The 17,177-nt window shown below is 35.8% G+C and overlaps 1 protein-coding gene across 19 annotated transcripts in view; it reads right to left on the reverse strand.

The window, feature by feature from the left end:
* CSPP1 (centrosome and spindle pole associated protein 1) overlaps positions 1 to 17,177 on the reverse strand; it is a 65,828-nt gene that overhangs the window by 24,401 nt on the left and 24,250 nt on the right. For 15 of the 19 annotated variants that reach the window (XR_012672325.1, XR_012672326.1, XM_075141696.1 and 12 more), the window contains 10 exons: positions 14,515 to 14,616; positions 13,796 to 13,878; positions 11,918 to 12,011; positions 10,878 to 10,935; positions 7,748 to 7,920; positions 6,938 to 7,056; positions 6,489 to 6,567; positions 6,007 to 6,127; positions 3,959 to 4,106; positions 1,488 to 1,640 (listed from right to left, as the gene is read on the reverse strand). Coding sequence is in view for 17 of the 19 variants with exons in the window: in XM_075141696.1 (XP_074997797.1) it covers positions 1,488 to 1,640; positions 3,959 to 4,106; positions 6,007 to 6,127; positions 6,489 to 6,567; positions 6,938 to 7,056; positions 7,748 to 7,920; positions 10,878 to 10,935; positions 11,918 to 12,011; positions 13,796 to 13,878; positions 14,515 to 14,616 (1,130 nt within the window). In the remaining 2 variants the exon portion in view is untranslated. The remainder of the gene's footprint in view (positions 1 to 1,487; positions 1,641 to 3,958; positions 4,107 to 6,006; positions 6,128 to 6,488; positions 6,568 to 6,937; positions 7,057 to 7,747; positions 7,921 to 10,877; positions 10,936 to 11,917; positions 12,012 to 13,795; positions 13,879 to 14,514; positions 14,617 to 17,177) is intronic. The other 4 variants (XM_075141699.1, XM_075141698.1, XM_075141703.1 and 1 more) reach the window with 2 other exon arrangements.

The raw sequence follows: 17,177 nt of genomic DNA on the forward strand, positions 1-17,177 counted from the left end.
GGTGCCTTCCATACAATGAAGTTTAAAGTGTCAGGTGTCCTTTAGCCCTGAGTTATGAATGTGTTACAACCATACAGTCCCAAAAGCTCTAGACGGGAGGATTAACTCAGACACCACACAGGACAGGATCCCCACAGGAAGCAGAGGAGAAAGGAAGTAAGTAAAGGAAAAGTAGAGTAAGTTGTGTTAACTTTTCAGCTGACACAGCATGTTTTTCATTCATATCATATCTGCTCCAAAGGACAGTGCCTCAAGGACGTGCAAGAGCCATAGCTCCACTGAGTTGGGACGAACACAGCTGTAGCTGTTCTCATGTTCCCTACCTACATTTCCCTATCTGGTGATGTATACCACCCAAGTCAGATGAAAGCAGAAATAACAGATACACATATTCCCATAGGAATGCACATGCTTACTGCTACAGCCTAGCTTTAGGAGCATGTGCTTGCATTCCAAGGAGTACACCAAAACCACCAAAACCTACACAAAGTCACTTCACTGCCTGACTAATCAAATGGAAGGTGCAAGACTATAAAGTTCCCATCACTGATTGCACCACCTCCTGATCCAAAAGTAAGTGATCTAAACAGGGGGCTCTTTGCTATTCTGCATTATTACTTTATTGGCCTTGGCTGTTTCACTTCTTACTAAGTGGTTAAATATACACTGTATTAGGGAGAAAGAGCAAGGGGTGGGACAGAAAGAACAAAAAAAATTGATTCCACAGCCAGTGGACAGGACTCTGAATTGCAATCGTGCGAAGTAGATCCATGCCCCAAATACCATGTAATTCTTTATATAGAAGTGCAACAGTTCAGACAAGAGAAAGAAAAGCAGCATCTAAGATGACTTGAGGAGACCACCACCGATCCTGGCCTTTGCTCATCCCAGACCAGGGACAGGTCTGGAGTACCACAGCGCTCTCATTTAGATGTCTCACAAAACGCAAGAAGAGAAAGACGCGTTAGTTTTTAAATAGGAAAGTAAAATCAAATCCCTAAAACTTGGAAGCAGTGCACAGGGCTGCATATGTATCCAATTTACCTGTAACTTTTTAGAACTTGTTAACCTAGTAACTGTACCAATTTCATCTTAACCTGTAACACCATACATCTGCAGACCCTCCTCCTCCTTTTATTTCCATCTTCTCTCCTACTATACAGTTGTATTTTACTGTGTCATTTAAAAGTAAAAGAAATGCGTATGAAGATTTGATTAGATAATGTTGAACCTGGAAAACTAATATACTGATCCTGACTGTTCAGTGCTAAAACACTTATTAGTTATCATTACTGACAAGACAGATGAGAAAATACATTTTCAGTGCACACAGTGACAGCAATGAAGTAGTTTGGGAAAGAAGCATGATACTGACTTTGCAGGTAGAGAGCACTAACACTATCATAGGACTACTAGAAAGGAGTAAAGAAACTAAGATCACTAAGACCTATACATAATTAGAGCTGTAATACAGTATTCTTAAAAACCTGCTATTTTATTTGTAGATGCTTCTGTGTTCTCAGGTCTTGGGGAGGCCAAACTTAGGTCAACAGATACAATAGCCCTTTTATCTTCATATAGTCTTGCCTCTGGATTATGATATGCATCTTCGTTTTGCTTGTGCATCATATTCAAGTCCGCTAAAGGAAAGGGGAAATAACTGTTTATAACATTTTATTCTCATAAAAGGCATGTTCACCATAGATTCTCAAAAATACAGGGATTTTTGAGCAGTCTCCACTTTTCCTGGGCACACCAACCATGGGATCAAAAAATTTAAGCAAAGACAAGAATATAGAAGGTATAGGTGAAATACTAGGAATTCACTGATTAAAAGATTTATTTTGTTGGTTTTCTTTTGCTAGGAATGATTCTTCACAGCAAAACTCCCCTCTCCCCTGCCCAAAAATGCTATGAAATGGAAAGACAAAGAGCTCAAATACAAAAATGACTGACAAGATTGTTGACAAGCATGTATTTAGAAACCACCCCTTCTTCTATTTCCTTAAAGCTGTAAAATACTTTCAAGTTTAGTATTGGTATTTTAAGTACTGAATCTCTATTTGATTACTATTAGGGGCGATATGCACAATTGAACCATTAAAGTGTATTTTGGTCTTCATATCTTTAGTAGTAATCCAGGTGTAGATTTCTGTATGTAAGCAAAACAATGTCATCCAACATTTTCACCAAAATTTACATGATGCCTCTCAGTTACCATAAAAATCCTGATCAAAGATGTTAATTTCAGCTCATTTTGAAGTGTTACCATACTATATCTTGAACGCTCCTTTCAAAACAAAAAATTACTACACAGTTTTCAGATTATCTTTTTAAACAGTGTTTCTGATAATTATGAATTACTGTAGTCATTTAAGCACAGAGATTCCAAGAACTTTAAATTACATCCCTCTCCGAAAAGCAGCCTTTGCACACACGAGAGTCTCAAAAGCTATTTACAGACATTTTCAAGAGGATAAAAAGACAAGTCACACTGCATAAAAAAGAGACCTGGCAGAAAGCATGTTATGTTTCATGACATTTAACTCATAGCTTATCCATCATGCTGCTAAACTATGGTGGGAAAAATAACTTTAGATGTGTAATTCAGGAAAACAGGCTAAGAAACTTCTTTCTCTTGGTTCCTCATTTATGGATGGAGATAAGCTTCTTAGCAGTTATACGCAGGGCTCAGGTTCATATGAAAGACCTATATTTTCCTCTGACCCATTCTACTCACACCATTGTAAAGCCTAGAGAAAGAAGCCAGACACTTAAATGCAGTGCCTAAAGTTAGGCAGTGTGAACACCTCTATCTGCTGTGGGGATAAACACAAGCTTGGATCCTCAACACAAGCTTCTAAACTTATTATTTGGGCACACAATCTTTGAAAAGCATTTAAACTTTACCCCCTACCCTCAAACTACACTATGAATTTAGCCAGATGTCGCTCAGGTGTCATAAAACTGAAACTAATTATTTATATAAAAACTGTTATCCAGTAAGTTTTCCATGCTTTGAAAATTCTCATATTTTATTAGGAGACATATTTTAAAAATCTAATCAGAATTCAACATCGTATCCCAATAACAAGAAAATCAGTTTGTTTCACATTAGAAATCCACAGTTATAAAACTGTAAGACTCACTCACTCAGATGTTAAAGGCAAGAATGAAGAGAGCTAGCATAGGCCAAGACTTTGAAATATACAAATCTCATTGTGCCTACTGAGTACTATTTTTATTTTAGATAAACTATTCCTGTAGGGTTCACTAGGAACTAGGATGAGGAATTTGAGTTTTAATCTTACATCTATCTCCGATTTACTGGAGGGGTGGATGAACAACTTGCCTGGATCATAGCTATCTCCCAGTTCACTACTCCCATCTTGTATAAAACAGCACTTGGAAAAAAATTAAACTAAAAAACATTACTGCTGACTGCTATTTATATAGCCATTTACCAGCTGTGTTACTTGGGGAAATTTAAATATTCCACTTCGCTTTATATATTTATTCAAACGTGCTTCCATTTTCCATGTCACAAGTACAGCTTTCTAAGCCTAGAAGTTATTTTAAAAAAGAAAAACAATTAAAAAAACCTGTTCCTGGAAAACGTTTAAATAAAAGTTTTCACAAAAGACTTTAGCACATTTGTATTGCAGATGATTCTAACAGCTTGTTTTCCTCCTTCTCCCTTTACTATTGCATTGTGTCTTCACTTATAGTTGTGTTTCCCATTTTGTTCAAATTGTACTCTTCGAATGATCCCACAGAAATCAAAATAATTACTCAGTTAAATATTCCTAGAGTGTATCTGCTTGAAACAAGTACGTCTATTTGTCAATAAAGGGCTACCACCATTACAAAACGAGGAATAACATATCTGAATAGAGCCCTTATGAGAGCAAGAAAACATCAATCTTGAAGAAGCAATGCATAATTTTGGCAAACATACTTATCAGATTTCCTTTTGCATCTCTGAGAGGAGCACCACCACCACCTTTTCCCCAGGGGTTGTAATTCCTCATTTCTGCTTCTAACTTGGCTTCGTAGCGTTCCTTCTCCTCTCTCTCTTGTCTGCGTCGTTCCTCTCTCTCTCTTATCTAAAAACAAACAAACCAAAGTCAGTTGCATAAAAATATCACATTAAGTATAATTTTAATAAAAAGTTAACGAAGCAAGCTGAATGCTATCATTACCCATTCCCCCATCCATATCAAGCAAATCGCAAACATTTCACTGCCTATACTGCAGACAGTGCATTGAATACTGTTGTCAAAACGTGCACGTCCAATTGTGCATAATCACAGAGAAACATACAGATACACATTACAAGACTTCCAAGTTCCAGAAATGTTCGTATCTGACACTTGCAGTAGATCAAAAGTCCCGTATCTTTGGATCTTTGATACAGAAGTTTATACTGCCTGAAAATTAAACAGACAAAATTCTACAATACTAGAGCGCTTGCTTCTCTCAACCTGGTATATTTTGTTTAACCAAAACTTAGACTAGAGATGACATGAGATAAAGACAGACTTCTAACAATAAATGCCTTAATAGAATGCTACACTATTCTATAACCATTCATGAAATAATTTTCTGCAGTAATACATGATGATGTATGCAAATAACACAGCACTGTTCAGATGGTTTGTTCTTCCTTTTCTTCAAAATCAGGTTAAAATTATATAACTAAGTCTCCTAATAACTTAATGTAGCATTTATAAAGAGAACAGCTGTTTAAAAAAGTCCATCTTCTATCCAAAGCTTTTAAAAAATTAGCTACTATTTATGTAGCTGAAATATATTAATGTATTTTTCTTAAGTTTGTTTCTTCTGTGCATTAGATAAACATTTCGCTTTATCAAGTTGTCAGACAATTTCGTATGAGATATAATGAGTCAACACAAAGACCCATCTAGCCCCTTCGACTGTTTACAAAAATGGTCAGTGAGATTTGTATATAGGAAAAAAAAGCAGAATACCTTCTGTTTACCGTCAACCATAAGCAACATAATAACTTTGAAAGACTGTATCATGCCACGTTTATTAGACCTTTATGTCAAATTGTGCAGTCTCTCATATGGCAGGATAAAATTTACTTCTTAAGACTATAGTGAGAAAATGCCTTCAGAGAAGCGTAAGTACAATTTCAGACACTCTTCCTAAATGTTTATTTTATTCTTAATTTGACCTTAATTGGCAGCCTCTCCTTTATCCCTATGCACAATCATAATTAGAACTAGAATATTTTTATAGCAATTATTTATGTCCACTGAAGAAATACATAAAGAAGAATAAGATAAGAAAACGTTAGTGCCACGGTTTTGGGTTCTAGCAAAATCTCTTCTGAAATAACATGTCTTATCATGGTCAAATACATTTTATAAATATAAACTCCCACAAGGTGCAGCAGCGAAATGCCACTAAAATGAGTAGGGGACTAGGACATCTACTGGAAGACAGGAGACTCAAGAAATTTGTCTAGTCTATCAAAAAGGAAGCTGAATAGAGATAAGACACTGCCTACAAACACACTGAAAGTAAACATTAGGGAAGCTTTTGAATTAGGATCCAAATGATCATGAAGAACTTATCGAAATTAGAGTGTTCCTAATAATTATAGCAGTAATGCTCAAAAGCAATCTTTCAACAGGAATATCAGAGGAACACAACTCATTGCTTTTAAGATGCAGGTTCTTATGTTTATGAAAATAATTATATAAAACTCCATGCCTGGAACTAATATGTTTGCTGTCAGTCTTAACATTCTCTCTACCTCTGACAAAAAAATTGAAGAGCTTACTGTCCACCTGAAGAGCTAAAATGAGCTAAAGCATGGTCAGAGGAACGGGAGGAAGAAAGTGACGAAGGGAGGGAGAGTTAAGAAAGCTTTTTACTTGCAGACTAAATAAATATGTTTGAAAGAGTACTACAGTTACAACCAATATATGTTAAAAAGTAAAAGAAGAAAGCATCAGAAGCTTTATCACTCAGTACCTGCTGTTGTAATTCTTGTTGATAAGATAATGTTGCCTCTTTGGAAGGCTTTGTTTTTTCTTCAGAAAATACTTCTATGCTTCTTTGTCTGTCTCCTGTACTCCTCTGTCCAGTGTTACTTCTGAATTAGAAAACCACACATATAAAAGGAAAACATCATAGGGTCCGGGGGGGGGGGGCGGGGGCGGAATTAAAAAAAAAAAAAAAAAAAAAATCCCTGCTTGAAATATTTAAGAGCTATTGTTTTCCACAGCCTAGCAGTTCATAATCTCAAACATTTTCATAAATCCATATAAAAATTAGGAGTTCACTGAATTATTGTTTAGATAGAAATTCTTGATTAGAAGTTTGAAGAGTTGTCTTTAACACACTTTATTTCACAGGCATATCCATTGTCAGCAAAATACTCCCAACATGAAAAGCTTATTAATACAGATAAATACAAACAAGAATACAAGAATATGAATACAGATAACACTTACACAGATTGCTCTACTGGGGCTTGGCCTAAAGGAGGATCCGGATTAGGTGTGGGTTGCATTCCCATCATACCTGTACCATCTACATAGTAAAAAAATTACTATTTTAAATTTTGAATGCTCAGATATAAACATTTGCCATTACTTAAAAGAACAGAGCTCACTGCTCAAACTCTGTGACTACAGAATTACAAACAGGACTCTCAACTTCTATAAGAAACTTAGCTAATCCTTAATGACCTCTAAAACAAGAAATACAATGCCAAGGTACAAATCTATTTCTTAAATTCAACTAAATCTCTTTAAAATTTACAAATGTCTTCACTAACATATTCTACAATGAACTAACAAAAAACGTTGTTACTAGTTCTACATTATTCATCATTTAAGTAGATTAAAAGCAGTCATCCGAATCACTCTAACAACCAATCCACCTAAAATCACCAACTTACAATATGCAAGATTGGGATCCAAAGGATTCCTAACCCCATAAAAGTAATATGCGTCATCATAAGGCGTTCTATAGTTGTCTGTCAAAACTGGTGGTGGAGGCGGTGGCATCGGTGCAAGCCTTAAAGAAAAAAGGAACACAATTTTTTGTTTTATTGTACAACTGAAAAGAGAGATCATCAAAAGAAGAAAGAAAGAAAAAAAGAAAGAGAGAGAGAGAGAATTCACTATAGGAAAACTCTAGATTTAGCACAGCCCAAGACCTGTCATTAGTGCCATGCAGGAACAAGATACAATAAGCCTCAGTAGGAAATTAACCTTCCCTTAGGGAGTAGTACACGAACCACACTATTCCAGAGATCTAAAGAACATAAAACAAGCACGCCTTCTTTAACTGGTTCAGTTAATGATACTTACTGGTTACATCAGCAACAGTAAATAAAACAAGCCAAGGATTATGGTCTCTGGTCAAAGGGCAACTGGCACAGCACAGCTTTAGCCACATGCCTAAAGCTCTTCTCTCTCCCAAAACAGTTTAGTCTCAACCACAGTGTCTAGTGGAAGCCGTCCTTGCCTATACTGCATTCCTGGGCTTAGCCCTGGGAGATCGCTTAAGTGACAGGGGCCAAACTCATGCTATACCAGTCCTCTAAGAATATGGACAAGCACCCTCATGACACGGTTCCGTATTACAGCCACAGACATAATTTCTACAGCACGACTCTTATCCTACACAAACATCCACTAAGTAGTAATAACATGCTTAGTACCGAGCTTATTTAACATGCAAAATGAACACGATGGTGAAGCACCTGGGCGCTGCTATTTCACCAAGAGTGCTGGCTAGTCCCCTGTGAAATTCTTCATTCACTGGAGAGGCTGAAGGGATGGGCACCGGAGTTTGGAAAGCCACCCTAGGCCTTTCAGGAGGTACTTTCTCTTCAGAAGCTCTCGCTGTCAAGCCAAATTGCTTCAATCTATTTGGCTGGGGGGGGGAGGGGGGGGAGGGGCGGGGAAATAGAAAAAAAGAGGAAAAAAAAACAGTTATTTTGTAATTACTAGGAAATATCCTGAACCTTCATTTAGGCTGCGTTAAACACTTCACTGGGTCCCAACTAGCTGTTCAAATTTCTAGTAATTGCATTTTTTTCTCCCAAGGAATTACTGGAAATCTAATACTACAAGGAAATCCACCATGTTTATCACAGATTTACAAAATCCAGCCTCTATGGCAAGTTTCAGGAAGTATATGGTTCTAGTTATTATCCAGGGGAAAAAAAGTATTTACACCATTGTCTGTAGGACAGGTTATCTACAGCCACCAGTTTCTTACATTGACAGTATTATCATATTATGCATAGGAAAAGTTTCTAAAATACAGCCCCCCCAAAAAAAACCTAAAATAGCTCGTAATCAGTAAAAATAAAAACAAACACACACTGAGACTTTTTCCAATAAACATTTCCTTGCAATACTGTTATTTCATTTTTTGGGTTCCTTTGATTTTATTAGCTTTTGTAACAACAATTACAAAATTTTGTGGGTTTTTTTTTAAAGTATCAAATGTTTATTGATAACTGGCAGCCTCAGAAAAAAGTCAAAGACAACATGCAAGTAATGCAAAGGCATGCAATTCAGTTTCAGAACTACCCTATCACACCCAGAAAACCCTTATATCAGCTGCTATGCATGAATATTTTAATGTTTGTTTAAATGAGTCAATATAATAGAAGACCAGAAAAAATTCATACATTGTACAACAGTTTTTGTTTCTGAATTTACTGGTCCTAACATTGTAGTGCTTCAATTAGCATGCATTCAGAGAAAGCAATACCAACAACCAGCTAAATATTAAATATCTAACAGCAAACCATATACCCTACAATATGGAAGTATTTCAGCAAAGTATTAAATCTTTACCTCCTCATCACTTAGCTGCAAGACAGTATATACAAGGCAGTTAGTACTCACCAATCATGAACTACAGCATTAAGATTAAAGTTCTTAAAATCTACTAGACATAAATATTTGTTTATAACATTTAACTTCAAATTTCTAGATGTGAATACAAAGTTAGATAATAGATATGAGCTACAGCAATTGAAAATTATAAAGCAGTCTACAGATTTCTTTTTTTAACTTGTCTTTTCAAATCCAGTGTCTTGAGCAGGAGAACATTTAAAACAGCCTTTCTCACTAACAAGTTTGATGTGAACTCTTCCTAAAGTGCCCCAGATTTCAGCTCTGTAGCTAATTTCAGATGTGACTCTGGTACTCAGTTCATCCCGGGGATTTTTTCTTTTAAACAAGCAGTACATACAACAGTGTACATTTGTAGATTCTTAATCAGGCATTGCTATTTAATCAACCTGTAATTAATCAAGAAATCCACCTAATTAGACTCCCTCCCTGAGAGGCAATTTAAAGCTAACAGTGACTGCTGCTTAATGAATGTAGCAATTCGACTTAATTGAAGGCTTTCAGCTAAATTAATGGTTTTAAAACATTATACATGCCCTGGACTCACTGTGGATATAATTTTGTTCCTACAACAGGCACTTTTCAGTCTCTGACTGAGATGCGTACGTTATATAGAGTGCTTCAGCACAGCATGCTTCTGCCTAGTCAGCTTTGATTAGACAAAACTGTTTACACTGACCTTACAGCCTGCTGTGTCTAAAGAGCCAGCATCCTCTGCTCAGTTTTTGCTCTTTTCCCGCCTGGCTCCCAGCTGTACACTCCATCCTTCTCCCTTTCACCATCTGAATCCCTGATTAGCCAACTGACCTCTCTAAGCCAACTAAAGCAGCAAAAAAGATTCAGATTTTTGCCAGCTAACCAAGCTGAATCAGTTCGCAAAAGGGATCAAACAAGCACCACAGAAACTTGAAGCAGAGAGGGCAGGAACATGCAGCCAGACCACTTGTCAAGTGTTCTCCCTCCCCATTTAGGAGTAAGAATTTTGATTCAGCTTTGTTGCTTACCTACGTGCATTCTCAGTCTCCTGCCTCACATGCTGACTAATAGCATCTTACAGCTATTCATTTACCTTCATTTTCTAGAAAATAAGAGCTCCTTTCACCTCTGCTGAACTCTCCAGAAATGGCACAAGTTTCTTTCCGTGTTGTAGCCTCCCTCAAAAAACAGCACCATTGATAATTTAAACTGGTAACCAGCTAAATTAATAACCGGTTTATTCTTGCTTGAGAAAGTTACCCATCCTACATCTCTAACAGCAGACCTCTGCTGCACCCAAGATGCAATGGCTTCAGGCACTTAGCAAACACACATGCAAATCATACTAGTTCTGTGACAAACAGTCTGCCACTAATGTTACTAGTGCTGACAATCTACTCCTTCATATATGCTAATCAAAATTCTTAGTACAATAATCACTTTACTAAGGAAGTGGAGACAGTAGTAACTCTGCATTAAGTCTTACAAGCAACACAATATTACTACATTTGATAGTTTAAAAAAGAATTACAAATTTGAAGTTAAAAATTGCTACAATGAGATCAACTCGGCTGCAAAACAACTGGATTTTTTTTTTAATTGAAAAAGAGAAAAAACTTTCTGCAGCATACTTTACATTCCCAAAGAAAGGTTACTAATGTGTGCATGTAAAGGCTACCAGTGGACACTAAGTATTTTTTCCATGATACCTACTGCTTGTACAAAATTTCCACTTGGTCACAGCAAAAGAAAATGTTCAATAACTTCTGTGAAAATATTTTCCTCTTAAGCTGAAAGCATGTGTAATGAGTTACAGCCTTATCATCCTTGGCTTCAATTTTATTCTGTGTTAATGCTCTATTAGAAAAAAACCACAACATTTACCATTCTATAAAAGCCCTACAGAGTTTTGTGACTGAGCAATCAGAGTGTACATGTAATAAAAAAAAAAGTCTATATAGGTGAAAGAAAATCCAAGTTCCTTACCTTCTTTTCTGGGTCTCGAGCTCCAGAAGCAGCAACTGAGAGCTCAAGCTCCTTCTCACTGTTTTTGTTTTAAAAAAAAAGAAAAAAAAAGGGTCAAATCAGAAAGCAGTAACAACTATATTCATTCTTTCAAAGCACAGACTTCACAACTCTGTAGTTAAAATAAATAACTCTGTAGTTAAAATAACTCTGAAAATACAGGGTAACAGAAGATATGATTCCACTTGATCTCTTCTGGAGTCAGGGAAGAAGGCTACTCTATATTATTTGTAAATAAGCAGAACTCTCAAGAAGTATCTGGCTAATTCTCTTCTGCCTAATAAAAATCCAACTACCATAAAAGGACAACCAACTACATTGGTTTTTACTACAACCTTTCCAGACATTTCTTAAAAATTGATCTTCATTCACGTTACAGCAAGAGGTTTATTATAAACATATTGAAATGAATTATTAAAAAGTACAGCAATAAGTATTATATTGTAATTTCAGGGCTTAGGCTTGTTCAGCAGGTACAATGTTTCATCACAGTGAAACCGTTAATAGTAATTTATTTTTAATTCATTATCCCTTCACTAATATCACTGTGTGTTTTTATGTATCCGTACTATCATTCAGCAGACAGCTACTAACAGGTAAGCATGAAATTTATATTTTATTATTCTGCATAAGCCGGATGGTCAAGTGCTTTGAAAGTGAAAGGTTACTCTCCTAAATTGGAGGGCAAAACAAGATTAATTTTCAACTTCATAAAGTAATTAGATGCTCCTCTACCAGCAAAAAAAGATAACTTCAGTTAGAGCTTTTTATCTTTAAGAAACTAAAAATCATTTTTTAAAAATGAAAAAAATCTGGTTTTTCCTTTGTTCCATTGAAAGCTGGTGAATTTGTTTCTTAAAAACTAAAGCTCTCATACCAATGAGTTTAATTGGATGCAATATTACCTAGCTAGTTGGAATTCCTTAGTTATGAAATTGAATTAATGAAATTCTTTTAAATTTCAGCCATTATCTTTTAAAAATATAGTAACTTTCCATTACCGTCTCTTATTTCGCTGTTGCTCAGCCATCTGTTCTATTAGTTCTTGCCTGTATTTCTCTTTTTTCCTTTGGAGAAGTTCTCTGTCCTGACCACCTGATGGAAATGACCACACATTTGCGTAAACGCTCCACAAAATACACAAAAGGTACTGGACAAAAACATCGCATTTCAGCCGATTTAAAACATGAAACACAGAAGAGTATACGATCTGGGAATGTGCATAAGAACACTGGATCTTTACTAACTAAAAAAAAAAAAAAGTAGTTTTAATACACAGTTTGTTTGGAGTATGATGACCAAAACTACTAAAATTTTTATTATTATTTTCCTAGTTTGCCTGGTTTTGTATAGTCAGGAAGCTACAGATTTCAAAGCCATGTGATACAACAGCAACTAAAAACAGTTACTTAAATTTTCTTTTTTTTTCCCCCCTAATGCTCAGCAAGGAAGCTACATTATGGCACTCCAAAATTATGAGGCACTGCACTGGATAAAAATGAAAGTTAAAACTGAAGAGAGTCAAACCCACAGGGAGGAAAGCAAATTGCTCCACTTTTAGAATGGTTCCCATGACTACCAAGAATTAGCAAAGTATTGGCAGATATGTGTATGTAAAAGGAAACAGTGATAACATCTCACATGGATTTTAAGGAACCCAAAAAACTTTCAACCTGTGGTAGTTCCCCCACAATAAGCATGGAGTCTTCCATTATTTTAAAAACATAACAAAAAAACCATCATCACCACTTTCTATATAGTATGACTACCAGACACAAGGACTCCTAACATATTTCCACACAAAGTCACTGTGGATCTCCAGTGAAGTAAACCTGAACAATAAAGTGAAGGAAGCTGCAAAGAAACTAAAACAAAAACAAACAAACAAACAAAAAAACACAACCAAAACAACAACAACAAAAAACCCATGATGCATGACTGACTGAATTTTTTATTCAATTATTGTGCTGGGACTGTAAAGTGACCAAAATGTGCAAGACAACCTCATGGTTTGTGATTTTTGGGGAGTCTGAAATAAATTCTGATTTCCAAAAATTTTGAGTTTTAATATACTTAATCTTTATACAACACAGTTAACAATATTCTTCTCCTAACCAGGACTACAAATGACACGACTGAACAGATCAGAGAGACTGACCATCACACCACCACTGTTTTAATGCTGCCTTTAAACAGTTCCACATATAGCATTGAAGATCAGGTAAGTTCAAATGTAAAAATAAATAGAAATTATTCTGACAACTGTTAGTCAATTTTTCCACAATTCAAAGCTAGCTTGCCTTCAAAGACTCCCATCCGAAGAACTACTACAGTTCTTTTATTCTTGCCTTATAATTTTCTGAGTTTAGCTAGGAATGCTATGTTTTCAACAGTATTTCTCTCTACTACACTCAATAATAATGTTCCCTGCTAAATTTTATGGCTACACTTAAGCAGTAAGAGATGATCAGAATCATTTGTGCTTGCACAAGGTTGTAAACAGTACCATTTCCCATATTTCTGCCATTAAAATTCAGTACCAATACCAAGTCGTGTCTTTAACAATACAGAATATTTCTCCTATACTTCATTTCGTAAAAAAACTTAAGAATGTATCTGGGCCTTAAACTGTTAATGAAATCTAAGAAGAAATTTGGGCTTTTCAAAATTAATTAGAAAGTCCTGCTACAACTAAGGGGGAAAAGGAACATGTTTTTCTTTTTTTATTTTCTCTATGTAAGTAATATTTATTTACCAGTCTTGGGGACAACTAGCACAAAGAAAAAGCTAATTTTTCTAGTTTTAAATTATTCCAAAAGAAAAATAAAATATGCAAAGAAAGGCTTACTCAGTGTCATTAGTTAGGTTTTTATACGTACCAAGAACAAGCCCTGTTGCATACGGCATGTCACCTGCAGACTTAGCCTGTTCATTAGCTGAAGAACTAATTTGTACCTGATTTCTGGCAAAGACAAAAAAGAAAATGGAAAGATCAAACTCGAGAATTTACTTGAAGTCTGGGTGAAACGTGATAGATGCACTTACATCACTATGTGATACACTTACGACAGAGCTTTCCTAAAATCCAAAGAAATATCACAAGCAAAAGAAGAAACCGCCTGGCAAAAAGGCGTTTCTCACAGTTCTCATTTGCCTGCGGTTTCTGAAGCCATCAGAAACACTCAGTTGAGCGCTTCAACAATGTTGATAGACTGAGTGGTGCCAGTCAAGAGTTTATGTAAGGGCTTTACAAGTGTTCTGCTTCTGCTTCATCCACTTAGCTCACTTCAAGACTTGCAAAACCAAGCCAAGAGGAAAAAAAGGAATTTTGAAACTGGTATCAAAAAAGGATCCATGTTATTCTAATCATTAAAAGTTTCCAGTTGGAGAATAGGTGATCTATCGTTTCCAAAAGAAAACTGGCATGCAAGCTTCAATAGCTGTTCTCAAAGGAAACACGTTTTTGTTGTTCTACTCTACTAGCTGCAGGGAAAACTACCAGCCATTTCAGACAACATATTAGGGATTTCAAATAAACATTTTCTTTTCACAATGATTTTGTAGTGTAATTACCATAAAAGTACACTGTATACCACACCTAGAATTTCCAGTTCTTGAGATCTGCTGCACACGTGCTCTCTCCTTTAATTCATCTTCATAATCTGCAGGTAGATCTCTTACTATTCCATCCAGATAAGGCCTTAAAGAGATAGAAAATATTCAGCTATGCTTGCGTAAAAACATCCAATCTGAAATGGAAGGTCCTGCAGCTTCATGCAAATGGATCCTCAGCCTGATTGCACACTGGACAGCAGAACCAGTTCTGAAAATATCACACACAAGTTCTAGAAATAATTCACTTTGCTAGCACTGTCAAGGCAGCTCTGTCTAGAGTTTGAATTCCCAAGTCTGCTTTCATGCAACCTTTATCTACTGAGCCTGGTTAAGAGTTTTGAGAGCTGAAGACCATTCAGCATTCACACTGCATTAATTGAAACAGATCTTGCTTTTAATCCCTCTTAAACCCCAGGAGCCAACAAAGTCTACAACAGATTTCAGCACACAGCTATTGGGGACAAGTCTGGTGAAACAGTTAATTCAGATATGAAAAGCTTCTTTAATGACCTACCCTTCACTATGCACCTGATGCCATTTAAAAGAGAGAGGTGACTTTTGATCAAGATAAAATATAGGTAACATGGTGAATACAAAAATTCAGGAACTAAAATTTGAATCATCTACATATGAAGTGAAGTAATATAATTGAAACTTCAAATATTTCCAAAAATGCCAAAAATTGTATGGACACAAGGGAGCTTTCCCTGAAAAGATCTGGGGTTGTTGAATTTACAGGCTTTTCTTGCCTTACAAATTAACTACTCTTTAATGAGGACTTCAAGTTATCTTAATAAAATAAGGCAAGGATAGGTATTCAATGAAAAATAAAGTACCCAATAGATGCTAGCAAAGTTACATATTTTCCAGAGCTGGACAAAGCCATCGACTTCCTATTAAGGAAACCAACAAAAAATACTAGGTAAACATAGAAAAAAACCCATCTTATTCTTTTATGTAAAAAGATCCACAGCTCTCCCCATCTCTGCAATTTAAATAAAAGTGAATAATCAAAGGCGAAAGGATGCAAGCAGACTATCAAACATTGATTTGGCATCTTAACAACCCACAAGAACAACAGGAAAGAACGACATCCATCCTCTTGGCATAACATGATCAAGAACATCTTTTTGATAATGATCAAGCTGCTACTTACAAGGCTGGTCACATACGACTGAAACACAGTCAGGAAATAGAAAGCCTAGTCCATAGCGTGATGAAAAGATGCAGGAGGAAGCAAAGAAACAAACCTTGGGATTCAAGAGGCAACCTTTTTTTGTAAAAAGTAGCAAGCTTAGCATGGCAGGCCCAGACATGTTGGCCCAATTCAATCAAGAAGCTGTTGTATCTTCTTTATAGGACAGACCTGGCTGCTGGGGATGGACCAAAGCACTTCCTCTCACTTTTCTGTCACCATTTCTATTTACTGAAATATGCCACAGTCCTTGTGCCTCCATCAAAATAGAAACCTTTCTGAAAAGTGCCACTACAAACACCTGCCTCTCCAAACTAATAAAGCCCATTTAAAAACATAAAAACTTCAGTACAGCAAACAAAAATATTCCTCCTTATGATTTAGTGTCTGTCATGAATCAAATGCATTCTGGAAAAGTTGACTTTGCCTGAAATGTAGAAAAAAAATGCTAACTCTTCAGAAGCTAAGCTGTCAGTAACTAATAGAGGTATCCTTCTTGAAGAAAAATTGAATATAGTTCATGAAAGGTTAAATGGAGCTCCTTGCGAAAAAGAAAAAAAGTACTAGATTACAAAGCACATTTAATTTAAAAAAAACCAAAACAAAACAAAAGTAATTTTCAGTAAAAATTCAGCAAAGTAGAAAATACACACCAAAAAACCAAACCTTAATTTTATGTATAAATTTAAGTTCAGGCAATTCAGGTGATGGTCCAGCAACTTATTTTAAGAAGATGCACCAAGTTTGCCAATAACAAAGATAAGACTATCTTTCTTTTAAAAGAAAACTGGAACTAAAACTGTTTCAGAGGCCTCTCCAAATAAGCAATTAATTACCTAGTATATATTGGTCACAGACATTTATATAAGCACAATCAGTGTTTTGTGGAATAACTAAGAACTAGTATACTTCTATTCAACCTGATACTGTCTACTGTTAGTTCAAACATCATCCTTGCTGATATTTTACATATATAATTCTGTATATATTCTTTGAGAAACAAAGTAAACCCTCGAACTTTATCAAATGGTCTTTTTTATTTAAATATTAGACTCTGTGTCCAATTGCATTAGACAGTGACAAACAGCTACCTCGTAAAAAGAAGACATCCTTCTGGGTGTTAATTAACACAGAGGATTAATATTGCTGTTAGTCTCAAAAATATGGACATTTTGGTTATCTTTGTTAGACACCAAGTCAAGCTTCTAATATTTTTCTTTCCGAAAAGTTGTAGGACAAGAAGACCCTACCCTAAAACCTCCTTTGCTCATTTCTACCAATATTAGAAATGGTAGAAATGGGAAGCTGAAAAGTCCTTGACTAGCGTAAACACTACTTAGCAACAACTAAAACATCAGTCTGTTATCAACATTATTCTCATACTAAATCCAAAACACAGCACTATGCCAACTACTAGGAAGAAAATTAACTCTATCCCAGCTGAAACCAAG

Source organism: Calonectris borealis, chromosome 2 (genome assembly GCF_964195595.1).
Source record: "Calonectris borealis chromosome 2, bCalBor7.hap1.2, whole genome shotgun sequence".
NCBI lineage: Eukaryota > Metazoa > Chordata > Aves > Procellariiformes > Procellariidae > Calonectris > Calonectris borealis.